Raw genomic sequence first — 27,599 nt, 5'->3', positions numbered from 1 at the left:
TAAACAGAAGCCTGAGGAAAGGATTTTTTCCAAAATAGATCGAGTCATGGTTAATTAAAACTGGATAAACAATTTTCCTTGCTTCTCTAAAATTGAGAAGAATTCATAATAGAATTTTCTCGATTGAGGATGAGTTTGGAAATTGGTGTGACACCCCAGATAAAGTTCAACATGCTTTCTTGGATTATTACAAAAAGTTGCTTGGAACTACAATACAGTCTAGAAGGAAGGTAAATCAAGCAATTGTGGATTTGGGTCCTAAGATAAACAATATTCACAAGGAAATCTTAATGGCAGAGTACACAAAGAATGAAGTTGAAGAGGCAATATTTTCCATTGATAAAAAGAAAGCTCCTGGGCCAGATGGTTATGGGAGTGCCTTCTTTCAAGATAACTGGAAGATAGTGGGGAATGACTTTATAGAGGCTGTATTGTCTTTTCTAAACTCAGGGAAGATTTTAAAGGAGATTAATGCCACTACTATAACTCTGATTCCAAAGTCAAAATGCCCTAAGAGTGTAGTAGACTTCAGACCCATTTCTTGCTGTAATGTCATTTACAAGGCTGCTACTAAAGTGATTTGCAATAGGTTGAGAAGGATTTTACCTGATCTTATAGCAGGGAATCAAGGTGGATTTGTCCATGGGAGGTTCATTGCTCACAATGTCCTTGTTTGCCAAGACTTAGTCAGATTATATGGGAGGAAAAATTGCAAGCCAAGTAGTATGATCAAGATTGATCTGAGAAAAGCATATGACACCATAGAATGGGGCTTTATTGAGGAGATGATGAGAGCACTTGGTTTTCCTAGTAAGTTCATTAATCTCATTATGGAATGCAGATGTACACCTAAATTCTCCTTATTATTGAATGGTTCTATGTGTGGATTTTTCAATTCCAAGAGAGGGTTAAGACAAGGAGACCCGATGTCTCCCTTGCTCTTTGTTCTGGGAATGGAGTACCTTTCGAGAATTTTCAAGAAGGTTGGTGAATGGCCTGGTTTTAAATACCATGACAAATGCAGTCAAATGAAACTGAATCATCTATGCTTTGCAGATGATCTGTTAGTGTTTTGTAATGGAGATTTCATATCTATCATGCTGCTACTTAAGGGATTGAAGTTGTTTTCCTCTACTTCTGGCTTGATGCCAAATGAACAAAAAACAGCAATTTACTGCTCGGGCATGCCTGAAAATGAAGTAAATAGAATTCTAGAGGCATCTAATTACAAGAGAAGCTCTCTTCCTTTCAGGTACCTAGGTATTCCAATTTGCTCTAAGAAGATATCTAGAGTTGAATGTCAATGTTTGTTAGAAAAAATGACTAGCAGGATTCGATGTTGGAGTTCAAGGAATCTATCATACATGGGTAGGGTCACCTTGATAAACTCGGTTTTGCTTGCCATACACACATATTGGGCTCAGATTTTTGTATTGCCCAAGCAACTATTGAAGGACATAGAGGCAACATGCAGGTCCTTTCTTTGGAAAGGCAAACAAGAGGCAGCAGGGCCTGGTTTAGTGGCATGGGAGTTCATTTGCAGACCAAAAGCTGCTGGGGGGCTGGGATTTAGGAACATTCAGCAATGGAACATAACAGCTTTAGGGAGATATGTTTGGGACATAGCAAGCAAGAAGGACTGTCTTTTTGTGAAATGGATTCACATGGTATATCTGAAAGAGCAGAGCTGGTGGAGTTATGTTGCTCCACAAGATTGCAGTTGGGCTTGGAAAAAAATTGTTGCTGTTAAGAACAAGTTTCAGCAAAAAGGAGACATGGAGAGCTTTGTACAACAGAGATATCGAGTAAAGCAAGGGTACCTTGACCTTTTCCCAGAGCATCCTAAACTTCCATGGTGCAATCTGGTTTGGGATAGACTAATTATTCCCAAGCATAGATTCATTCTATGGTTAGTTCTTTGGAAAAGACTGAACACAAAGGAAAGAGTAAGTAAATATAATCCTACCATAGACACTACTTGTGTTTTATGTGGGAAAGGAGATGAAAATATAGAACACTTGTTCTTTCAATGTGAATATAGTTCAGAATGTTTGCAGGCAATTAAAGTATCTCTGCAATGGAATACACCAGCAACTGATATTCCCAAACTGCTGCAAATCTGCCATAAAACAAAGAGATTTCCTGCAGCTAAGAAGAGCATGATAAACACAATGTTGGCTAGTCTTGTGTATCATATATGGAAGACAAGAAATGACATACTCTGGAATTAGCAAAGGGGCCTCACGAGCAGAACACTTCAGCAAACTAAGCACACCAGTAAGCTGAGAATTCAAGCTTGGCCGCCTAAGAAAGCAAAGAAGGAGGATATAGATTGGATACTAGAAATTTAATTGTACATGATGATTAAAGTGTTATAAGTTGTTGTAATCAGTGTTGGGAAAATATGGCATGAGCTGTAATGTAAAGTTTGGTATAGAGCAATAAAACTTTCTTATTCATCAAAAAAAAAAAAAAAAATTGATACGTGTATTTCATTCATGATTTGTTCCAGACTCTTCGAATATTTTTTCTCTCTCTCCCCTTCAAGCATGCAGATGAACATGGCTTCTGCAAATTCATCCTGTTCACACCGAAACCCAAGGGCTATTACGATGATCAATTTCTATTTTTGTTTATACTTTACACTATAACCAATTATACTTTCATATAATTAACTCATGATTAAGTAAGTTTAAGTATATAGTTTGTATGTATTTTAGTTTTTGTTCATTTTTAATTTATGTTTATACTTCATCTTAACTAATTAGTGACAATATATAAATTAGTGAAAATTAATTAATCCAGGAAAAAAAGTAGATTTTTTTTTCTTTTTTTTTTGCAACCCAATGACTCGCAAAAACCGTCGCTGAAAAATACAAAATTTATAATTAAGCTGAAAATTTTACTATAGGCGACGGTTTAACCCTGTGCCTAAAACACTATAGGCGACAGTTTTAAACTGTGCCACGGTTTTAAACTGTAGCCTATACTATAGGCCACAGTTTAAACACTATAGGGGACGGTTTTAAACCGTGGCCTGTACTATTTTCTCGACGGTTTTAAATTCTCGACGGGAATTTGGGGTTTTTTAGTAGTGTCAAACGGTGACCAAGCTAGCTCAGCTAGCTCCAACCGCCCCCGTCGAATCAATCTGCGCAGCCCAAACCGTTTCAGTCGCATCAGCAATAACTCCTCCGGCCAACACCTCATCTCATCTTCCCAACCCAGCATTTATGAGCTTACCTCAGTTACTCTTCTTCCCCTTCCAAAATTTTTGGTTTCTGTCAAATCATTTCTGCAAAATAGGGGTATAATCATGATATTCAGGTACAAATATAGAAGGAAATTCAAATCCTTCCCTAACTACCCCCTCGTTTCCTTCTGTTGGTGTAGTATGAACACCATCGATTCTAATAAATTCTCTGTTTTTCACTATTCTAATGAAAAAGAAAGTAGAATGCTCTTAATTACTCTGAGTATCGAAAGTGCTTTGCCCTCTATCTGTGTTAAATCTTTTTTGCAGCAGCTATACTCCTCATTTAATGTTTGTACTACATATTTTAACTTCTATTTCAGGATGTGTTTATTTCTGGGATGTGATATTCAACTGCTGAGCTTCCTATTAATTGCTCTTTTAGGAAATTTTACTATAAAAGGGACTCTTTTTTCTTTCCCCAAAGAGCCGAAGTATAGCTTTTATTGTTATTTCCTTTTTAGTTTATTCATCTGTTTCTCCAGTTTCTTCACAGTTTCCACCCCTTCAAATTTCTGCACTCATGAAGTCACCATTATGGATGAATTAACAAATTCCCTCACAGTTGCTCTTAATCTCACAGATACCGAAAGCACCATTAAGACCCTTTATGAACCCACCCTAGCAATCACAAATGAACTTGAAAATGTCCCAACCCAATTCTTCCTGGTGGCTAAACTGCATACAGCTAAGTCCTTTAATCGTAAGGTCTTTATGGATAAAATGACTGAAAAGTGGAACCACATTTCCCGATCTGCAGTTACCATAATCGATCGGTCCAATGGCCTCTTCTTAATTGAGTTTGGATGCAAAGGAGATAGGCGCCGAGTGCTTCTCCAGCAGCCTTGGACATACCTAAACCAGCCCCTGCTTATGGACATTCCAAATTCTTTGGATGCTCTTGATGGGGATAGTCTTCTTAAAATCCCACTTTGGGTGCAAGTTTTTAACACACCGTTCCTTAAACGCTCCGAGCAACTTGTGGAGTTTGTTTCATCCTCTCTCGGCCACCTCCTTGAAGTGTATCGGGCATCTTTTCGTGAAACTTGGGGTCCTTATTTTTGCATCCGAATCATGTTTGATGTGGCAATTCCGCTTACTCGGGGAATTCCAATTCACTTCTCGGGCATGAACAAGGTGGTGTGGCTTAAGTTAAAGTACAAAAATCTTCCTGATATATGCTTTTTCTGTGGTCGAATGGGACACAGCTACAATAAAGGCTATGTGGACTATATGAAAGCTTGTGATGAAGCTCGTCTTCCGCCCGAGCTCAGGTATGACATCAAAACTATTTCTGGTAAAGTTAAGGTTACCACTAATTCTCTGTTGACTCCTGAACAGCTCAACTTTTCCAACCCACTGGTGGCCACTTTCATGTCTTCTAACCCTGCAAGTGCCATGTGTGTCTCCCTCTCGGAAACCATGCCTTCATTCCCCACACATTTCCCTCTTGACCAACACCCAACCCATGGCCAAACCCAACTTGCGGGCCTATACAAATCAGGATCTTCCACACATACTCATGACTCGGTGACATGGACTCATGGAGAGACCCAACCCCATACCACCAACCCACCCTAATCCGACCATAACCCGCCCTCATTCACGGAAAAAAGATTTTCAGTTCAAAGCTCAAATTAAAAGGCTTGAGAGAGACCTGGAGCATGCTAGAAATAGCATCACTTCGAACGATCATACTATTAGAAGCATCAAAGATATCCAATCTAGGCTTGATGCTCTTCTATACAAGGAAGAGACGTACTGGAAACAAATGGCCTGAACTCAATGGCTGGCCCAAGGTGACAAAAACACCAAATTCTTCCATCGCCACGCCTCCCAAAGAAAGAAGGTCAACAAAATTCTCAAACTATACGACCAATGGAGACCTTATCACTACGGACAACGACATCACGTGCGAAATTGAAAGCTTCTTATTCCATGCGCTGTTCTCTTCTACCTTTCTGTCTCCCCACGACATCCAATGTGTTTTGGAGGGCATAGATTGCTCTCTGTCTAACACTGATAAATCCTTTCTGAGTGAAACTTTCTCAGTTGAGGAAGTTGAAAAAGCTTTTGCTCAGCTCCCTTTGGGTAAAGCTCCTAGCATTGATGGGTTTAACTACAATTTTTATAAAGAAAACTGGTCGGTCGTCAAGAAAGATGTGATTCCTGCTGTGTTGAGCTTCCTCAATGGATATGGAAGCATAGCACCTCTCAACACTACTCTTATCACTCTACTTCCCAAAACCAAGCAGCCCACAACGGTCAAGGACTTCAGACCTATAAGCCTGTGCAACATAATCTACAAAATCATTTCCAAAGCGATTGTGAACAGGCTAAAATTGGTTCTTAACAACTTAATCTCCCCTCACCAAAGTGCGTTCCTACCTGGAAGACTCATTTCGGATAATATCATTATTGCCCAGGAAGTTGCTCACTCGATCAAAACCAAATCTAGGGGAAAAAAATGTTGGATGGCGGTTAAGCGGGATATGGCTAAAGCTTTTGATAGAGTTGAATGGCCATTTATCTAGGCCATTCTTAGGAATTTTGAATTCCCACCGCGGATAATTCATCTTATTTCGGCTTGCATCACTACGACCACCTTTCGATTCAATGTCAACGGTAAAGTTGCAGGCCGTGTCATTCCCTCTCGGGGAATTCGTCAAGGAGATCCTCTTTCTCCTTACCTTTTCCTTCTCTGCGCGAAGGGCCTCTCATCTCTGCTCAGGCAGCAAGAAAGGAACCAAATGCTCACTGGCTTCAAAGTGGCCCGCACGGTGTCGATCGTCTCCCATCTCCTCTTTGCGGACGATAGTTTTTTGTTTTGTTAGGCCTCCATCCATTCGTGCAATATCATCAAAGAGGTCCTGGCTCTCTACGAAAAAGCTACGGGGCAACAAGTGAACTTCCAAAAATCATCTCTCTACTTCTCCCCGAATGTTGCCTTGCGTGACCAAACCCTTATCTCAGACTACTTGCTTATCCCTGTGAGATCCTCTTTCGAAAAATACTCGGGCCTCCCTCAAAATATTGGTCGAACGAAAAAGCAAGTATTCCATTATCTTCATGATAAAGTTTGGGGCCACCTTAACAACTGGAAACATAAGGTCTTTTCAAAAGGTGGTAAAGAGACGCTTCTTAAGTCGGTCATCCAAGCCATCCCCACCTATACCATGGCTTATTTTCATCTCCCGGCCGCCACATGCCATTCCCTCGAGTCTGTTATGGCCAACTTTTGGTGGGGTTTCAATGATAACAACTGTGCTAAGACCCATTGGCAACGTTGGCAAAAGCTCTGTAAGTCTAAGAAATATGGAGGACTCAGCTTTCGTTCCCTGGTCCATATCAATCAAGCTCTGCTGGCTAAACAAGAGTGGCGTATCTTTAAGCATCCAAACTCAACTGTTGCCAAAATCTTAGCCGCCAGGTATTTCCCAAACTCTTCTTTCATTGACTGCTCTTTGGGTCACTCCCCCTCTTTTGTTTGGAGAAGCATTTTCTGGGGAAAAGAGTTGCTGCAAAAAGGTCTTATCACTAAAATAGGTAAAGGGCAAAGCACTTTCATCTCCCATGATTACTGGATCCCTAGGTATCGCCAAGTCACCACTCTCATCCCGGCGTCTGATACGGTTGCTTCCTTAATTAAGAATGATATGTCTTGGGATTTCCCCCTAATTAGAAACTATTTTCCAACTCACATTGTTCAGGAAATTCTCTCCATTCCCCTCTCCCTTCAACCTTCTAGTGATACTCTGATTTGGGAACACACAAAATTGGGGGTTTACTCTGTTAAATCGGGTCACCACATTAGTCTCTCTTCCACCGCCCCTCTTGATATCCCTTCTTCCTCAACCCCTTCACCTTGGTGGAAAAATCTCTGGCACCTTAATATCCCGCCTAAGGTAAAAACACTTTGTTTTCCGTGCTTCAAACTCTACTCTTCCAAATCTTAGAAATCTGGCCTTTAGGAAAATTATGCAATCTCCTACCTGTGATCGGTGTGGAAACAATGTTGAGTCTGTTTCTCATGCTCTTTTCTTCTGCAAGAGTGTTCAAAGAGTCTGTAAAGGTACGATATTTTATGATTACGTTTTTTCTTCCCCTCCCAGTATTACTTTTCACGATATTGCTCATACCATATATGTTAATTTAACAAAGGAGGAGGTAGAATCCTTTCTCTGTGTTGCTTGGCTTATTTGGAATAATAGGAACAGGGCTCTTAGAAGACAATCTCAGGACCAGACTCATGCTATAGTGGACCTTGCAAATTGTTTTTTGGTGGAATACAAATCAGTAGTTTCAACTCGGAACCCTCAAGCTTGTGCAAGCAGTACCCCCTCGGCCACTTCTTGGACACCCCCGGATCCCGGTCGCTTAAAATTGAATGTGGACACTGTAGTTCCAAATGATCCTTCAAATGTTGGATTTGGAGGTGTCATTCGAAATAGTGATGGTTTGGTGGTCGCAGCAGTGGCATCATCTTACGCAAAGGGAGGAGACATCTCTACTTTGGAAGCTAAATCTCTTCTCCTTTCTCTGCGTTGGTGTGTTGAAGAGAGCTTTCCCATTCATTGTGTGGAAACGGATTGTAAAGCTATCTCGGATGCTCTTTCGCACTCTAGAGAAGATCTTTCGTCTTTTGACGACATAATCAATCAAATTAGGGCAACTTTGTCTCTCATCCCTGGAGCCTATGTCACCCATGTTAACCAGACAGCAAATACGTTCGCGCACAAACTTGCAACCTGGGCTAAAGGGTTAGATGAAGTAGAAATCTGGATTGGTGATGACCCTTGTGATTTGAGGAATTTCCTTTCTGCTTAATGGGCACCATCCCCTAAAAAAAAAGAAATTGATACATCTATCAAACTATCGGTATGCAAATGGACCTTTAAATTTAGCAGTAGATTAGCTTTTTCAAGAAAAAAAGAATTGTTTTTGGGAATTAGATCATTGAATTAATTCCTGCAAATGCTATTGCGGTTGGAAAAACCGCTACAAAAAATCTTACTTTTAGTCACAACAAAACTTGTGATTGAAAGTGAAAAAATTCTCACTAATTATAAATCGTAGTTCCTATGTTGTGACTAAAAGGTCCGTGGATAAAAGTATTAGTCACAAAAATTACAATTTGTTGTGAGTAAATGTATTTTTAGTCACAATACTTGTTGTGACTAAAACTAAATTAGTGACAACTTGTAACTAAATACTATGTTTTAGTCACAAGTAACATTTTGTTGTGACTAAAAGTCACATTTAGTCACAAAAAAGTTATGTTGTGGCTAAAAAGTTGTCACTAAAGGTAGCAGTTTTTTGTAGTAAACATATTTTACCAGAATTTTAACTTTATCAAATAATCATGTTGATTATTACTAATCTAACATCCTAAATATGGAACCTTGAAATAATTCAGTTAAATTACATAGAAGTTTAACTAAAACTTACAAAATTGTAGCAGAAAATAACGACTCCTTCTGTTCGAATTCTCTAATCCTTGTTCCTTTCGGAGAGCAGAGTATTATCAAGAATTCAAACCTAGTAAATCTCGAATATGAAAGACAAAATTTTCCACAGTATCCTGAGTATTTCATTGAAATGAGTGGGCAAGTACTCAATACTTGTAGCACATGATAATATAATATTAGTCTTATCTTTCCAATGCATTTTGAATCATCCAATTCTGACATATATCAAGAGAGTTATGCCCAAAATACTAAGACTGCTCAATTGGGACAATTCGGTGTGCAAGCCCATGAGCCATTTTGCGAGCCCATGAGATATTGTGTGAGCCCATGAGATATTGTGCGAGCCCATGAGCTGTTGGACAAGCCAAGGAGCATTTCGGTTAGCCGAGAACATTTGTGTGAGTCGTGGAGCCTTTAAGCATGTGGTAGAGCATCCAAGTGAGCCGTGGTGAACCATCCGTTCAAGCCGTGGTGAACCATCAATTCGAGCCGTGGCGGAGCATCTGTACGAGCCATGGTAACGTCCGTGTGAAAGGCTCGCATGCGAGGCTGGAAGACAATGAGATGGCAGCTCGCTCGAATGGGAGCGTGAATGTGTGTGTACGTGCAATGATGCAAGGCTATAAGACGGCACAATGGGGGCTCGCATGCAAATGTGTGCACGTGTGCGAGTGCAATGCTGCTGCGGAGGGCTGTGAGACAAGGGCTCGCATGCATGCGTGCTTGTGTGTGCGTCTGTGAGCATACTTACAACCATGCGTGCATGTGTGTGCATGCAAGCCCGTTAGCGTGAAAGCGTTACAAAGTGTTGAGTATGTTGTTTGTGTGAAGAGGAGTGAATGTGAAATTTTAATGTATATCGACAAGAATGACATTGAAGGAGGAATCAAAGGACAAGGGATGCAATAACGCCTTCTACAAACTCTGAAATTATAGGGGTATGAGTAGCGGGGACAACGCATCTACAAGGTCTGAGGACCTGACTAAGGGTATTCTACAACCACACTCCTTCAACCGGGGACGACACTCCTATATCTGGGGACCACACTCCTACAATTGAGGACCACCTGACACCAGACAAAGGTACGAGGTGTAAGGCCACCTCCTGCACCTGCGACGTACACCATGAAAGCGACACCCTGCCCCCTTAAGACCATTATGTACCTCAGGCCATTAGAGCCTATAAATACCCCTTTCTCAGATGTGAGAAGGGGTTGGAAAATCATTCTTGTAACTTGACCTTGAAAGAAATAGAAAGTTTATAATTTTCTCACCAATTTGAGATAGAAATTTGAATTCATATTTCATCTTTCTTTTTGTCTTTAATCTAAGTTTGAAGCATAGTTTGATTTTTCAGCCAACAAGTTAAATGACGAGCTCATTGTCAACAGTTTGGCACCGTTTGTAGGAAGAACAAGCTTAAGCCAAGTTAAATGCCTAGATGCTCTCATCACCTTCAAAATGTGGAGGGTTGCCTTGACGGTGACTAGCTGATCGCTTTTGGGCGAGACCTCCCTCCACTCGTCGTTAGAGAAGAAGGTGATAATACTGACAAACCTCAAGTAGGAGGAGAAAGTGTGAACATTATAAGACCTAAAATAGAAGGATTGGGCGCGAGCTGGTGTGGATCTTAAACAAGTCAAGGAGATAATTATTGTGAAGAGATCCTAGTGGAAGAGCAATACTACAGAGGAACTGCCTCCGTCACAACCTAAGGTAAAGGTATGACATTAAGGAAGGAGGTCCCATCCTCACTAAGGCAACCTCCACCACAAAACATTATGAGATTTGGGTACCTCATAACAACATTTTGGAAAGGAGAAGCAAGCTAACTATGTCAGCCAAAAATCTAAAACTTTCCTATTTAAAGATGACATAAATGATTTCCACTAGAAGAACCAAAGGCTGGAAACTACTGTGGCCGGCATGTAAAAAGTATTAAGCACCATTCTCAAAGGAAAAACTTAAACTTTGCCCTTTCTGTACAAAGGTCACAAGCAAGAGTGTGGGATCTCAACTGTACATGGTGATGAGGAGAACTCCATGTCATCAACGGATGGCATCCTAAAGGATGGGAGCGTAAATGGCCTATTGCGAAACAAGAACCCAAGATGTCACTCAAAGCAACATGAATCTACCCAACGGGGTAAGACTGCAAATGTCTTGTGAAAGGACTTCAGCCAAGTACAATAAGCTCCCTCCCATCTGACTAAAAGGATGAAGAAACAAAGTAACAGGGTGAAACTGCTCGAAGAGTAATACTCTCTCAAATGAATACCTGCTTACCACAGTAGGAAAAGTCACTTGGCCAAAGAGTTACCCTCAGAGTCGCTCGGTCAACATCAGTTACAAAAGTTATTAGGCCAAAGAGTAACCCTTAGATTAACTTGGCCCCAAGAGTGGCACAAAGTTAATTTGCCTCGCAACAACCAAAGTCACTAGGCCCAAGAGTGACTCAAAGTCAATCGGTCTCACAGTGACTAGAGTCACTTAGCCTCGCAGTGACCAAAGTGTTGGGGATTATTTTACCAGGATCTAGATTTACTACCATGTATGTTTTTTAACATCCTAAACATGAATCTCTAAAATAATGGAAGTTTTTTTGAGAGATAAATAATGGAATTTAAACACATATAAAGTTCAAGAAACCTTGCATTGGTTGCAGCAGAATTAACCTCGTTCTTTTTTGTCACAGAGTATTATCAAGATCTGAGCCCAATTCTCCTTCAGTTGATTGAATTCCTTACAGTCTTACACACTATGATTGAGTACCAACTTGCTATGTGTGTGCATGTACTCTATCACTATAAGGAATGAAATTTTGAAGAGAAAGAGAGAGAAGGATTCGAAATAGAGAGAAGAGAGAAGGCTCAAATTTGACTGAAAGGCTAGAGAGAACTTACACTACTACAATGTAAGCCTTTAGCTTCCCTTTTTTCAACCCAATTTATAAAAAGGGAAGCTAAAGGGGGTGAAAATATCTGCATTGACATTTAGAGGCGGTTTTTTGGTAAAAACCGTAGGTATAGAATGTATATATATCTATGCCGTCGGTTGGGGGTTAGGAAAATCAGGGTTTTTTTATATAACCCTATGGCGTCGGTTATTAGGTATTAACCGACGCCATAGGTGCCACCTTTATTCGACACGTGGCACCTATGGCGTCGGTTAATACCTAATAACCGACGCCATAGGGTTATATATCAGACCCTTTCTGCTTCGTCTTCCTCATTTCCTCATTTCACACCTTGCTGAACACGAAGAACAGCCACCCTCAGCAGCCCCAAACCCACAAAAAAACCCTCACCAACCACCACTAAAACAACCTCATTCTCCCTCATTTCTTAACTATTTTACCCCATTTTTGTCTTAAAATATTCTATTTTCTATACCTAAACCTATACTGTAAAAAAGTTTAGTTTTTTTCCCCTCTATATACCAAACCGAACCTATTATAAAGAAAGGTGGTGGGTAAAACTCCGGCCATCGATTTTAGCGGAGAAAACGTTGAGTCTCAACGTCCATTAAGGTATAAACATGCTTTCTATTCATTTTATTTATGTACATTGGTATTATTTCGTTTTTGTAAATTTTTTTAGAATTTTTTTATTTTATTAATATTATATTGTGTGTGTTCTAGAGGTGGTCGGATTTTTGTAGCATTTTATCGCCGGATTGCGTTTATAAGGTAAATATTTATTAACTTGATATATAATATATATGTATATATTTTGTGTTTTATTATTGAATATGTGTTTATATATATCTTGTGTGTATATACTATTTGTGTATTTGTATTTTATATATATTTGTTGTGAATGAGAATGAGAGATAGTAGGAATTTAATTAGTTTAGAGATAAAGTTTTTAAAATAATGGTAGTGTGAATATATAATTGATTATATATGTATATATATTTATATGTTATTTTTTAAAAAAATTAACTATGGAAATTAGTAACTAGCTAGTAACTTGCTACTTTGTTTAATAACTAGTAAGTAATTTAATAATTAAAATTTTAAATTGGTTGTATATTGCATTATGTTATAGGTTGTGTGCTAATATTTGAGGATCGACATATTTCGGTGTTGATCGGATTTGCAATAGGTATATCCATCCGCTAACCTTTTGTTAGTATAATTAATTATCAATGCATGCTTAGTTGAGTTTGAATATCTTAAATATTCATCCATAGTGAAGTAGGTTCTGCGAATACATGTACTGCGGTTGGATGGGTGGATAAATTTTGTATTGTTTATGTTAGTTTCTTTGTTCTGTATTGTTATATTTGTTTTGTTTGTTACTTTAGGCACTTTTAAAATTTTTGGGAACGTCCAATTACAGCCGTTATGCTGCCAAAATTTCGGTAGAATTTGGATCAAATTTTATTATAAAAAACATAAATGTTAAAGGAAAAGTACATAACATAAATAACTAGGTTATTACTCGCTAGTTGTAAGAAATTAGGTGACACAACACATTCCTATTTGACTCAAAACATGTTCGTGTTAGTAGGTCTTTATATTTGACTCAAAACATGTTCGTGAAATTAGGTGACATTTGTTTTTTTTGTTACTTTAGGCACTTGTCTTGTATAATCTAATTGATGTGTCTATGCATTTATTATACTTAGTAGGTCTTTATATTTGACTCAAAACATGTTCGTGTTAGTAGCATGATTATCAATGTCAAAGTTCATATTTGAAAGGTTCTCAAATTTTGTTTATTAATGGTGTTAGGAAAATGTTATTAATAGGTTTAAATTTTTTGGAAACGTTCAATTATAGCCGTTATGCTGCCGAAATTTTGGTAGAATTAGGATAATATTTGATTTTAGTTTTTCTTAAACTTGGTTGTCAGGATTTTATCGGAAGTGACTTTATCGGAAGTCAAGTACATAATTTTTGGTATAAGGTATGTTTTCTTTAACTTACTTTTATAAGAATATTTTTTATATATATTTAGATAATCCTTAAATACTTAGAGTAATTTTCGAATAATATTAATACATAGGATAGATATTGTTGAGTGTTAAGGATAGATATAGTAAGCTAAAAAAAAATACAAAAATATTGGGATAATATACTAATTATTATACAAAACATAACTTAAAAACTTATAAAAATAATACTAATATACTAGAAAAATACAAACCCATATTATAAAATTTAAATGTATAAAAATATTAAATTACATAAAAATTAAAATATTACACATTATTTTATTATTCAATAAACTAATTATTATACAAAACATAACTTAAAAAATTATAAAAATAATAATAATATACTAGAAAAATACAAACCCATATTATAAAATTTAAATGTATAAAAATATTAAATTACATAAAAATTAAAATATTACACATTATTTTATTATTCAATAAACTAATTATTATACAAAACATAACTTAAAAAATTATAAAAATAATAATAATATACTAGAAAAATACAAACTCATATTATAAAATTCAAATGTATAAAAATATTAAATTACATAAAAATTAAAATATTACACATTATTTTATTATTCAATAAACTAATTATTATACAAAACAAAACATAACTTAAAAAATTATAAAAATAATACTAATATACTAGAAAAATACAAACCCATATTATAAAATTTAAATGTATAAAAATATTAAATTACATAAAAATTAAAATATTACACATTATTTTATTATTCAATACACTAATTATTATACAAAACATAACTTAAAAAATTATAAAAATAATAATAATATATTAGAAAAATACAAACCCATATTATAAAATTTAAATGTATAAAAATATTAAATTACATAAAAATTAAAATATTACACATTATTTTATTATTCAATATACTAATTATTATATAAAACATAACTTAAAAAATTATAAAAATATACTAAAATACTAGAATACAAACACATATTATAAAATATAAAATATTAATAAAAAAATACCTAATATACAAACACTTAGAGCAATGTAAATTTGTATTTATTTAATTTTTTAATTTAATTTTATTTATGCTTTAATTTAATTTAATTAATAATACAAAAATAAATTTAGATTTTTAATAAATGTAAAAAAATATTAATTAAAACTGAAAAAAAAATTTAGGAAACCCCTATGGAGTCGGTTTTTATAAACCCTTTAGCGTCACCCTGATCAGCGTCGGTAGCGAATTTCGCGAAAACCGACGCTGAAAGGGCTTAAAAACCGCCTCTAAAGGGGGTTTTGTAGTAGTGTTAAGCTGTCAGTTTTGAGTCCATCACCGTCTATTTACACGAATACTTCTAGGTATAGAGGTTTGAATTATTTTGTATTAAAAAATTGATAAATGAATGGTAAAAAGAAGTTTAAGTGGCCGACCATAGGATGTGGGCCCACCACTTGCAAATTTGCCATTTTTCAACTATTTATCCTATTCTTTCACAATGCCATATTTTCCAATTCAACCACTTAAATGTCAAAACTATTTATTTAATATTTGAAATTAATTATCAAATAAAATTTCCATTTAATATATTTATTAATTAGACTTAATAAATTCTCTTAACTAAAAAATAAACCCTAAAACCTCTTTTCTTCACAATTAAGCCCTAGCTTGGTGAAAATTCATAAATAAGACATAGTCTAATTTTAGAATTATAATTGATTAATTAAAATCAATTAACTAAGTCTTACAAGCAGTATTTTCTCAACTAGTATGAGGACCATGGACCTATATAACCGAGCTTCCAATAAGCAGATCTAGAATTTACCAAGTAAATTCTCTAACTTATTAATTCCTCCTTGCACCACTATAGATTTAGAATTGCACTCTCAATTATATAGAACGCTCTATATGTTCCACGATAGAGATACACTATGAAAATTTAACCATCATTCTAATCCCGATAATCAAAGATCCTTTATAAATGATTTACACCGTAGGGATAAAAAAACTGTTTCACCCCTCAATGTATTTTATCCTTAAAACACTTAGCTTCCTATAAATGATATTTTAGTGAACTAATATAATCAATGAAATAAGAGCTATTTCATTTATCTATTAAGCAAAGCTCAAAGAAAATTATCATTTTACTTCTATGTCCAAATAGAAGTTATAGATTCTATATCTATGATTAGCGCTCCCACTCAATTGTACTATCATGTTCCCAAGCTCGACGTGTTACCCGAACCAAATGGTAGGCTTTAACTAACTCTAAGAAGACAAAAAACACTCTTGAGATCGAACATAGCCATGTCAGGATTAAGATCTTTTGATCTAAGATCAACCAGTGATATTGACTTAGAAAGATATAACAGTAAGATTATAATATCTTTACCAAGATCAATATCGGTCCCAGTCCAATGTATACTCCATACATCCGATACTAGCATACTTTGCCAATGTTCTGGAAAGAACATAACACTTATCCAAGGTGTAAGTAAGCTTTATCACTAACTATCACATCAGTGTAAATCCAGTACACTGATGAATCATGGGACATTATCTTTTGAAGCATATAATCACAATTACCTTCCACTGTATTGACGTCAGTGTAATTGTGAATAACTGTATGTTCTGCACTTCATAGAAATTATATACATTAAACCGTAAACATAAAAACTACATGTAAACATAAATGATCTCTAATCTTCTATTGATAACAAATTAGATTATATTGAAATAGATTTTAATTAGGGTATAAAATCTCAACAAACTCCCACTTGCATGAACATAAAACAAGTAGTGCATTTTAATCAATCTATTGTCTTAATGTCCAGATCAAGTGTAGTGTATCTGACTAAACCCAAACTACAAGAACTCGAAGGCTGTGGTAAGCAACTACTTTCTCCACCAATACCTCCTTTTGTGTTCATAAAATATTATGCAGCATCATATTCTATATGTATTACTCATCTAGGGATACTGAATTCTTTACTGCTCATTAAGTGCATATGAATAAACCGAAGACATATCTCTAATTCTATCCGTAATGGAATAGAGATAAGTACAGTTAAGAACTTTCTTTAGTTGAATAACTTTCCAGTACTTTTCGAAAACAATAAAGTTATTTAGCTTCAGTTGTGGAACTTAAATTATTATAGATGGGTTTTTATACTCTTCTAGAATAATTCCTCCACCCACATAGTAACCACCATATCGAACAGGTTATGAGTTTGTGTAGATAAAAGGATTCTAATATACAGCCCCATCATCTAGCATATAGGTCACTTAAATAAATCTTTCATGATTGTCTCCTAATGTTCCTTGTTCGATTACATCTTAGATGACTCCCACTCAACAGTATGAGTCTGGTTAAATTCGTACACAACTGTACACTTAACCTCTTACTATTGGTTCTTAAGGACCTCTTGTTGTGACATATTATCTTAATCTGAAACTATAAGTTCCGTCTAGACTAAGTCATCAACATAACATTCTAGTATTAACATTAATGTAAAATACTTTCTTAAGATTAAGTAATCATATTAGAGATACCATAAAAAATTTCCATGAGGATTAGGTATTTTGCCTAAGTCATTCGACTAGACTTAAAAAAATTTTCTATCTTATCCTCATTGTTTTGATAAGTTAATTCTATCCATATGAATGGTTAGATTTACTTTCTCAGTTTTATTCTAAAGTTCCTATCACGATCACAACATAGCAAGCAATCACTAGTGTCATCCAAATAATGATGGGCTAAAATTTTAAAATTCTCTCACTAAGATAAGGTACCGTGATACTATTTCCAAGAACTTCATTGGTATCAATTTCTATTACTACAGTAACATGTTAATTGGGACACTTATAATATCAAGAATAAGCTCTAATGGTTTGCTAGTTCGTTTATTATATTATATTCGTGTCTATTCAAAATATATGTGCCATAGAGATATTGTGGTGTATTGAATATAGTCTAGACTTCAAAGTTAAAAGTGTTTGAATTACATATATCAATAACTTCTTCCACCCCTAAGTGTCATAGAGATCCTTTGGAGTTATGAATATAGCTTAGAGTTCAAAAGATATAAAAAATCTTTGAACTGCATATGTTACTTCTTAACATCCTCCACCCCTATCAGATTAAAAGATCTTTTAATTAAACAAAATTTTAATAATTACTTAAGAAATAACAATTATTCATAAACATTTAATTTAAATTCTAATTATTTATGTGGTATTATCTCTTTGTAGAGTAGCATACCATAGATTTTGCATCAATAATAAAACACAAAAATCACATACAAACATGATAAAACATATAAATACAATAGGTATTAGCATAGAAGTTAAAGTAAATATGAAGCTCAAATATGTCATAAAAGTAATTCATAATGAAAAATTCTTAAAGAGTAATTTTTTTAATACTCTAAACAAATGTCATCAAGAATTGTCTGCAGAAATATGAAATAAGGAATAAATCTCAAATTAATAATTGAAACTAAATTGTTCATAAACTAAAACAATTAATACAAAAATAAAGAAGATGCGAGCTTCATCTTCACTTGGACAATCTTCACCCTTCTGTCCAACCATCCGACTCAACTCGCTAGGTTAGCAATCAAAGTTTAAGCAGCTGGAGTTGAAATAAGAAGAAAATAAACATGATTAGTAGATCCAGAATTAATAACCCAAGGGGATAGTAATTCTCTATAACACATGGAATTATAACAAAGATAGAAATATCTTGTTTCTTTGCCAAAAACTTAGGACACTGGGGTTTCCAGTGGCCATTTTCGTTGCAATAGAAGTACTTTCCCTTTTGCTTTGCCTTTGAATCAACAACATTTTTAATCTTATTAGTTGTGTTAACAGCTTTAAGAGGCTTCTTGCTATTTTTCCACTTCTTCTTCTTCTTCTTGCAGGGTTTCGAAGTAGAGGCAATGTTTGCCTCAGCCTTGGCCGTACCATTAGCAGTGCCGAAACTAGGAGCTTTGTTTCCTCCTTTCTGTGGACCTCCAATCAAATTCTCAAATGTCTGAAGGCTGTTGATTAATTCGTGGAAGTCAAAAGTCAACTTGTTCATGACATAATTTGAGGTGAAAGGCAGAAAAGCTAGAGTCAAACTATTCAAGATCAAACTCACTTGAGTTTGCTGATCTATAATAGCTCTATGATTATTAGCTTCTTGGAAAAAACTAGCTATCTAGAGCAGGTGATCACCCACGTTCTGATGAGGCTTAATCTGTGCATTGATAAAATTCTTGATCGCCTCAAATCAAGCTTGATTTGATGCCATCCCAAACAGTTCAGTCATCTGGTTCATGATTTCTGTAGCCGTGAGAGTATTTGCAAACCTTGTCTTCAAGGTGTCGACCATGCTAGACAGCATAAAGTATCGAGCTTTGTTGTTAGCATTCTGCCAACGCTCGAACTTTTCCTTAACTGCCTTGGTCGCATTCTCACCTGGCTGCTCAGGAGCCTCTTCAGTTAACACAAACAGGGTATTTCCCCCTATGAGAGCAATATTAATGTTCTCTTTCCATTTGACAAAATTAGCTCCAGAGAGCTTGCTGTCAGTTAACAGTGACACTATGGGGTTGTTCATAGTCATATTGGGTACTACAAATATCAATAAATTGAAATCAAGTAAGGTTCAATGCAAAATCATACACATTCATAAATTATTAAGCATTTAGCAAGCAAGAATGACAAGTGAAAATACAAAAACAAATAATCCTAAATAATTTGCAAGGTTTTCAACAAACTAATGCAGTTTCTCGTTTAGGCGAGAGACAAAGATATCATTCATTGAATAGAGCAGTCAGCTCATCTAAAATGGAAACCATTCTAGCAATCTTTTATTCGATCAAGATGAGAATCCAGTATTGTCCTGTTTAGGTGAGAGTCAAGGTCATTCTATCTTAAAAGCTTCCACCATTGTTTCGTACCTTGTAAGTCTTACTTTTAGCAGCCACTATTAGGGTGGACGTTACTAAGAATAAAACACTTACAATAATACTCATCTTTCGAGATTCTACAGTGTTAAATTACTAATGAACGTTCATCCATTAGGGATGATTACTCACTAAAACAAGAACTATGTAGAACCAACAATGGAGATCAAATATCCTTATAATAAAGCACATTATTTAAAGTGTATTTTCATCTAATATTTATTTTAATGCATTTATTTTAATTATGTATTTATACAATTAAATTTTTTAATTTAAATAACTCTAAATATAAATTTTAATTTAATATTTATAAAATTATACTTATATTGTTCTAAAAATAAATAAATAAAATTATTTTCCTTCTTAGTAATAATTCTAAATAAATATTACAAAAATTACTTGATTTAAGTTGGTCCAAAATTAATTAAAATTAGTTTTCAACTAAATTTTAATTTTCTATAAATATGTATGGCAAAAAATTCGAAATCCAAGGAATTCATAAAATAAATACATTTTTGAAAATTATATAAAATAAAATAAAATCAATTCTAAAAAATTATTGTAATTTTTGTTGGTTCAAAATTAATCAATAAATTAATTTTCCATATAAATATAATTTTTCTATTTAATTAAATTTTTACGAAAAATATCAAAGATTTAAGTATCTAGAATAAAATCAATTTAAATATTAATTTTTTATTTAATTAAATATAACTAGAAAAATACCACAAGTATACAGAAAATAACTATCTAGATATTTCATTAACTAATCACTTATTTTCAAATTAAAATATAATGTATTTTAGTCTATTTATTTTAATAAATCATTAATGAAAAATTTGCTTGATTCAAGATGGCCTAAAATTAATTAATAATTAATTTTCAATTTTAATCTATTTTAAAAAAATCAAAATATTTGCATTAAACAATGCACGTCAAAATTTAGTGGGAAAAAGATTAGTAAAATAAAATAAAATATATTTTGAAATTATTCTAATTCAAGTTGTTCTGAAATTAAAATTTCCAACTTAAATATAATTTTCTATCTAATTAAATTTCCTAAAAAATAACTAATTTTTAAGTATCTCGAATAAAATTAACTTAAATCTTTATTCTATTTAATTAAATGTATTAAATAAAAGAAACAAATAATTAAGGATGTTGAATAAAATTAACTTAATTAGTAATTTTAATTTAATATCTAAGAAAAATATTATAATTTAAGTTGTTCTAAAATTAATTAAATTTAATTTTCAACTTAAATATATTTTTCTAATTAATTAAATATAAGAAAATATAATTAGTTACTAGAAATATAGAATATATCTCATTAAACTAAGTGTGTTTCTAAAATTAATTTGAAAATAATCTAATGAAACAAATTTATACATTTTAAAACTAATTATGTCGCTAATTCATTTTTAATTAGATTAGACTAATATAATTAACCTAACATAATTATTTAAATAATGTAAATAGGCCTTCACAATTGGGGTGGTTTGTGTGAGGGATGGCTGGGTTCAGTATGTCTTACCCACTACTATGGCCCCCTAACTCTCACATAAGGCCCAAAAGATAAGAATTTAACCATTAAATATATAATTGTTATTCATTGAATAAGCCCAATACTAATTGGGCCTAAATAAACCTATCTTATCTGTTATTTTATTTTAGAAACCTAGTCCATTTAATTAACTAAACTTAAATGGGCTTCCTATATGTATCTAAGCCCAAAAGCAAACATATAGGCTCACAGGTCAAATGATTTGGATGTGCCCTATTATGTTACTAGGTTTATCACAGATGAAAGAAATCATAAAATTTACCTATTACAAATTATTTATAAGATCTATTGACAATTGGACTATGATTAAAATCAGATCACTGTATTTGTCAACAAGGTAATCATAGCAATTTAGATCAAATAAATAATAAGTTTGTAAAAAAAATGAATAAATAAATATATAAATAAACAAACATAACAAACATATAACAAATATCTGGAAAGTAGGTTAAGATATTTCTATTTTAAAATAAAATATTTAAAATATATCTTAACTGGAGTTCAAAATTTAGATTGTTACAGAATATTTAAAAAATATTTAAAATCTGAAAAATCTCCTAAATATCTAAAATTCTAACTCAAATTAAAATATCCAATTAATTTACAAATCTTTAAGTTTATTTAAATAATTAAAATTAATGAAATATCTAATAATATAATATAATATCTTAATTTGAAATTTAGATATTTCTAATATTATATTTCTAATCTTATAATTTAATCAATTAAATATAACAAAAAATAAACAAAATTGAAGATAAGATATTTTGATAGTTAGGATATTATCAATTTTATCTAATAATTAAATAAAATAAAATATCCCAAGTTTAAAAATTTTATGGTTACCAAACCCTAAAATTTCTATTCAAATCAAAATTAACAAATTTTTAAGAAATTTCATGTTATTTGACAAAAATAAAATTTAAATTTAAATAAATATCTAATAAGAGATAAGAAATTAAAAACTAACATTTTTCAAATCTTATAATTTAATTTAATAAAATATATTTCAAAAATAACAAATTTTGAAAATCTTATAAGGTTAGCTAGATTATTTCTAAGTTTTATTAATATTTTAATAACAAAATAAGATCACTTCAAATACTATTAATAAAATGAGTAATATCTGATCTTAAAATTAAAATAAATAAAACAAACAAAAATAATCAAAATTTCAAAATTAACCATAAGGCTAGTTTGTGGAAATATCAAATTTTCAAATTCAAAGGCTACTAATATCTAAAACTAATTTTAATTAATTAAAAAATTAATAAAAATTAATTTTACTATGATAATTAGATTTTTATTTGAAAATTTAAATTCTACACGTGATTCTACAAAAAATTCAAACTTTGTTACAATGAAAAATGTTTTTTGAATCAAAAAATATCACAAAAAGAAGATTTGGGCATGGAGGTATGCATTGTGTCACGGGCCGCCTATTTGGACACCAAGGTATGCTCATGTTACAAAATACCCAAATGAGGTGCTTGGTGCAAGACTTGACTAATGATCAAGCACCAAGGCATGCTCATATTGCAAAATGGCCAAATTGTGGGTGTGCAGGCAGCACGCCACACATTGCATACCCTTACGCGCGCGAATGTGGGCTGGTGTGCGTGGGAGAAGGCTGCACGCAGCCTCTGTTGGCCTAGCAAGCTCGGCATGAGCACCTGGGACCAACTCTATTTGGTGATCAACTCCCCTCCTGATAGGCAGTCTCTTTGGAAGCTCGTCCGACATCACATCTTTGAATTCATCTAACACCTTCTCGATTATAGGTGGAGTGGACTCCTCCACTTTTTCATCGTACATGGCGGGAGCGATGACAAATGTTGGCCTCTTCTTCTTCAGGCCCCTCTTTAGTTGCAGGGCTGAAAGTAGCTTGACTTCTGGGGGCTATCTCACTTTAGCGGGCACCATTGAAGGATTCTCACCCATGATCAGGAGATTCCCTGTTGCTGGAATTGGAATGGCCCCCTTCTCTGCTAGAAACTCCATTCCCAATACCACATCAAAGTCATCCATGCGAACAGCTACGAGGTCAAGTTGTCCCTCCCATTTGTCAATCTTGACATTCACTTTTCTGGCCACTCCAATTGTGGCCATGGCCTTCGAATTGACTGCCTTCATGCGACTTGCATCTTTCTCCAGTTTTAGGCCCACCCTCTTAGCTTCAATTACGGAAACGAAGTTGTGTGTTGCACCAGTGTCAATCAGTACGCTCTTGGCCTGCTTACCATTTAAAGTGGCCTCCAAAAACATCAATCCCTTCCCAAGGTCTTTCTTCCCTCTGACGCCATGCTTCTTAAAAGCAGCCATTAATCGAACGGCACTCATGTGCGCGCAGTCTTCATCCTCTTCATCTTCCCCACATCCTTGCTCCTCTTGAGCAATGGATGCCTTTATTGCACTCAACTTGGACTGGTGGGGGCAAGCAGCCGCCCTATGTGGGCCTTGGCAAAGCCAACACTTAAGGGGCTTCTTCCCCGTTGCAGCATCACTTTTAGAGGAGGAACTAGATTCAAGAGTCCTCTTGTCTCCTCCCCCACTTTTACTCGGCCACTGCTTTCCTGACTTCTTGCTCGCGGCATTGTTGGTGCTGGTCTGAGGATTCATCTTCTTTGGCTGCGAATTCTCAGAGGTGTAGTCAGTCAGTCGCTCGGCTACAGCTTGAGCAGTGGCGAGATCTGCCACCCGCTGCCTTTTCAGCTCTTGTTTAGCCCATGGTTTGAGTCCTTCAAGGAAGTAGAAAAGTCTGTCGACTTCATTCATATCTTTGATGTCGAGCATCAATCCAGAGAACTTCTTTACATAGTCTCGGACTGTCCCGACTTGCTTTAACTCTCTAAGCTGACGTCGAGCGAGATAGGCAACATTCTCTTGCAGAAATTGGGCATTCAATTCTTTCTTGAGGTCTTTCCAAGTGTCAATGGTGCATTTACCATTCTGAATGTCTTCATATTTCGTCGTTCACAACAACTTGGCGTCCCCGGACTAATAAATGGTAGCTGTTGCTACCTTAGCTTCTTCAGAATCGGTCTGCACGACCCTAAAGTACTGCTCCATGTCAAACAGAAAGTTTTGGAGCTCCTTCGCATCCCTCGTCCCTCCATAGCATTTGGGCTCGGGTGCTCTCGGTCGGCCATACTTCATACCTCCGTGCCCCCCGGTATTTGCACGCTCTGTCGCTATCATAGTAAGATTTAGCTTGGTTGACATTCCTGCTAATTCTTCCCGGATGGCTGTGACAGACACGTTACAATCCTCGATCGTATCATTGAGGGAGTCTTGTAATGCAGCCTGCCCATTTTGTAGTACAGTGATAGCAGCCTGCATGTCTGTTGTTGCTTGTTCTAATGCCTTGATGCGATCCTCCATCTGAGGTGCACCTGATGTTCTGGTAGTAGCATCTCTTCTCTCGATCGCAGCTACCCTGGCCAACAAGTTAGCATAGTCTTGAGCCAACGAGGCAACTTGTTGTTGTGTCGCTGTTGGCCCTGAGTTCTGATTATTAGGGGCTAGATCCCTGACCCTTTCGTCCAGGCCATCTAATTCCCCTATGCGCCTCTCAAGCTCTTGAATCCTTTGGGTGTTGCTCACCTTATGTCGTGTTACCAAGCTTCCCTTTCTCTTGGCTCTGATACCAACTGTCACGGGCCGCCTATTTGGACACCCCCAAGTAGGTGGAACGTGCGGCACTTGTTGGCACACCGAGCTAGCAAGTCAGCCTAAACGCGCCTACAGACAAACAAGTTCAAAGGTTAGGCATGATACATGTCTCGCACATGTTGAGTGCAAACAAGAAGCATGAGCAAGCAAGCACAAAGCGTCCCCAAGGACCAATCTCACACAACCCACAAGCAAACATATAGACAAATGGGACGCAATGGCCCAACAAAGGCAACAAACAGGCATCACAAAGACCATATAGAAGCATACACAAGAAGCATGGATAAACATCGTCTGATTAATATATGGCCTTGATAGGGCAACGGAGTACACAGCTGGGCCCCTATCATGCTGGTGACAAGGTGCTTCATAAGTCACCTAGTCACCCCCCCTAAAGAGCTTATTGGGGTTTTAAGAGATTTCCAGGAACATAGATGATTCTAGCTCTGTAGACATATGTGAAGGGAAATACAAAGAAAGAAAGCTAAACAACAAAAGGTTCCCAACCCCCATGAGGTTCTTGGTGCAAGACTTGACTAATGATCAAGCACCAAGGCATGCTCATGTTACAAAATACCCAATGAGGTGCTTGGTGTAAGACTTGACTAATGATCAAGCACCAAGGCATGCTCATATTACAAAATGGCCCAAATGTGGGTGTGCCATGGGGCAGCACGCCACATTCTCCACCACTTAATTGTTCGGCGTCCTCGAAGAACCTGCTGCATGATCTTCAGTCTTCTGTATAAACTGTTGCAAGTCCTCCGCCTTCTCCAGCTGATCTCGTCATCAGCAAGGCCTTTCCATTTGACCAGGTACTCTTTTCTCTTCTTTTTCTTCACACGAATAGTTCTTTCGGCAAGGATTTCTTCTGGTTCTCTACTGCTGCGTCGTTGAATGCTGATGTCGTCCCTGGTAGACTGGTTGCGCGCTGGATCTTCTGGATCTTCATGATACGGCTTGAGGTTGCTGACGTGCAGGACCGGGTGTATCTTCATCCATGAAGGTAGTTTGACTTTGTAGGATGCTAGGCCAATTTTGGAGATGACTGGAACAGTGCCCTCTTATTTGCGTACACTTCTAATGTCCTTGTCCCCTCGGAATCTCAATTGTTCTGGCCGCAGTTTGATCAACACTAAGTCACCTGCCTTGAACTCCAGCGGTCGGCGTTTCTGATCTGCCCACTTATTCATTCTTCGTGAAGCTTTCTCTAAGTATGCTTGGGCAATCTCTGTTTTCTTCTTCCAGTCTTTTGTAAAATTAAAGGCCCGCGGATTCCGTCCGTGGTATTCATCCACTGTGTGGGGTAACAATGGTTGCTGTCCGTTCACAACTTCAAAAGGGCTCTTGTTTGATGAGGAACTCTTTTAAGAGTTGAAACAAAATTAAGCTACATCTAGTAGTTGCGGCCAATTTTTCTGCTGGCATTGACAAAGTGTCGCAAATACTCCTCCAACATCCCATTGAATCTTTCTATCTGCCCATCTGTCTGTGGATGGTAGCTCGAGGAGATGTTCATCTGTGACCCAAGAAGCTTAAATAATTCGGACCAGAAGGTCCCTGTGAATCTTCGATCTCAGTCACTTACTATATTCTGGGGTACTCCCCAGTACTTTACTATATGTTTGAAGAAAAGTTGAGCTGTCTCTTCTGCCGGACACTGCTTCGACACCGGGATGAAGGTTGCATACTTAGAAAATCTATCGACGATCACCAAGATTGCATTCAAGTCTCCAGTCTTCGGCAAACCTGAAATGAAATTAAGCGAGATACTCTCCCATGGTCTGCTTGGGACCGACAAAGGTTCTAACAACCTTGGTGTCTTATGCCTCTCCACTTTGTCTTGTTGGCAGACAAAAAAGGTCCTTGTGTAGTCCACCACATCTTCCCGCATCTGCGACAAGTAGTACCCATGCTTCAAAAGGGCATGTGTCCTATGCCACCCTTGATGACCCGCCCACAACGTGTCATGACACTCACTCAGCAGCGTCCTCCTTAGATCGCCTGCCTTCAGAACAAACAAACGCCCACCTTTGGCCCACAAGAGGTCATCCTCTACCCAAAACTGAGTTGTCCTTCCCTTTCTTGCGAGAGTCATAATGTTCTTTGCAATTGGGTCCTTCTCTAGGTTCTCCTTGATGCACTCTTTGATTGGTGTACCCACTTGGCTAGCTGACATGCCCGCTAACACCTTTAGCGCCGCCAACTCTGCTTTACGACTAAGGGCATCAGCTGCCTGATTAGACGTCCAGCCTTATGCTCGAAGTAGAAGTCGAATTCTGCCAAGAATTCCTGCCATCTGGCCTGCTTGGGAGTCTGTTTTGGCTGCGTGAGGAAATGACTAACAGCAGTATTGTCCATCTTCACAACTAACTTTGACCCCAGCAAGTAATGCCTCCACGTCTGTAAACAATGAATAACAGCCAAGAGCTCTTTCTCTTGCGCAGTGTACCATCTTTTTGCTTCGGAAAGCTTGTGGCTCTCAAATGCCATGGGGTGGCCCTCCCACACGAGTACCCCTCCTAAAGCATAATCTGACGCATCAGTCTGTACTTCAAAGGGCTTGCATACATCAGGCAGGGCTAATACAGGATCTTCGACCATGGCTTCTTTCAGACTTCGGAAAGCTTCTTCGGACTTCTCCGACCACGTCCATGTAACACCCTTCTTCAACAACTCTGTTAACGGTGCCACTCTTCTCGAATAGCCCTCCACAAATCTTCTATAGTAATTGGCTAGACCGAGAAACGAGCGAAGTTGTTT

At 36.1% G+C, this 27,599-nt stretch overlaps 2 protein-coding genes across 2 annotated transcripts; both read left to right on the top strand.

Moving 5' to 3' along the window:
* The first annotated feature begins 6,429 nt into the window (after nucleotides 1–6,429).
* On the top strand, nucleotides 6,430–7,209 carry LOC115696460 (uncharacterized mitochondrial protein AtMg00310-like). Its single transcript, XM_030623362.1, has one exon. The coding sequence runs from the start codon at nucleotides 6,430–6,432 to the stop codon at nucleotides 7,207–7,209; it is 780 nt and encodes a 259-aa protein (XP_030479222.1).
* Nucleotides 7,210–7,231: 22 nt separating this feature from the next.
* On the top strand, nucleotides 7,232–8,080 carry LOC115696461 (uncharacterized). Its single transcript, XM_030623363.1, has one exon. The coding sequence runs from the start codon at nucleotides 7,232–7,234 to the stop codon at nucleotides 8,078–8,080; it is 849 nt and encodes a 282-aa protein (XP_030479223.1).
* Nucleotides 8,081–27,599: the final 19,519 nt, after the last annotated feature.

The sequence above is a fragment of the Cannabis sativa genome, chromosome 7 (assembly GCF_029168945.1).
Source record: "Cannabis sativa cultivar Pink pepper isolate KNU-18-1 chromosome 7, ASM2916894v1, whole genome shotgun sequence".
NCBI classification, from domain to species: domain Eukaryota; kingdom Viridiplantae; phylum Streptophyta; class Magnoliopsida; order Rosales; family Cannabaceae; genus Cannabis; species Cannabis sativa.
Note: the sequence above shows the minus strand (reverse complement) of the source record. Positions and strands in the feature narration are given on the sequence as shown.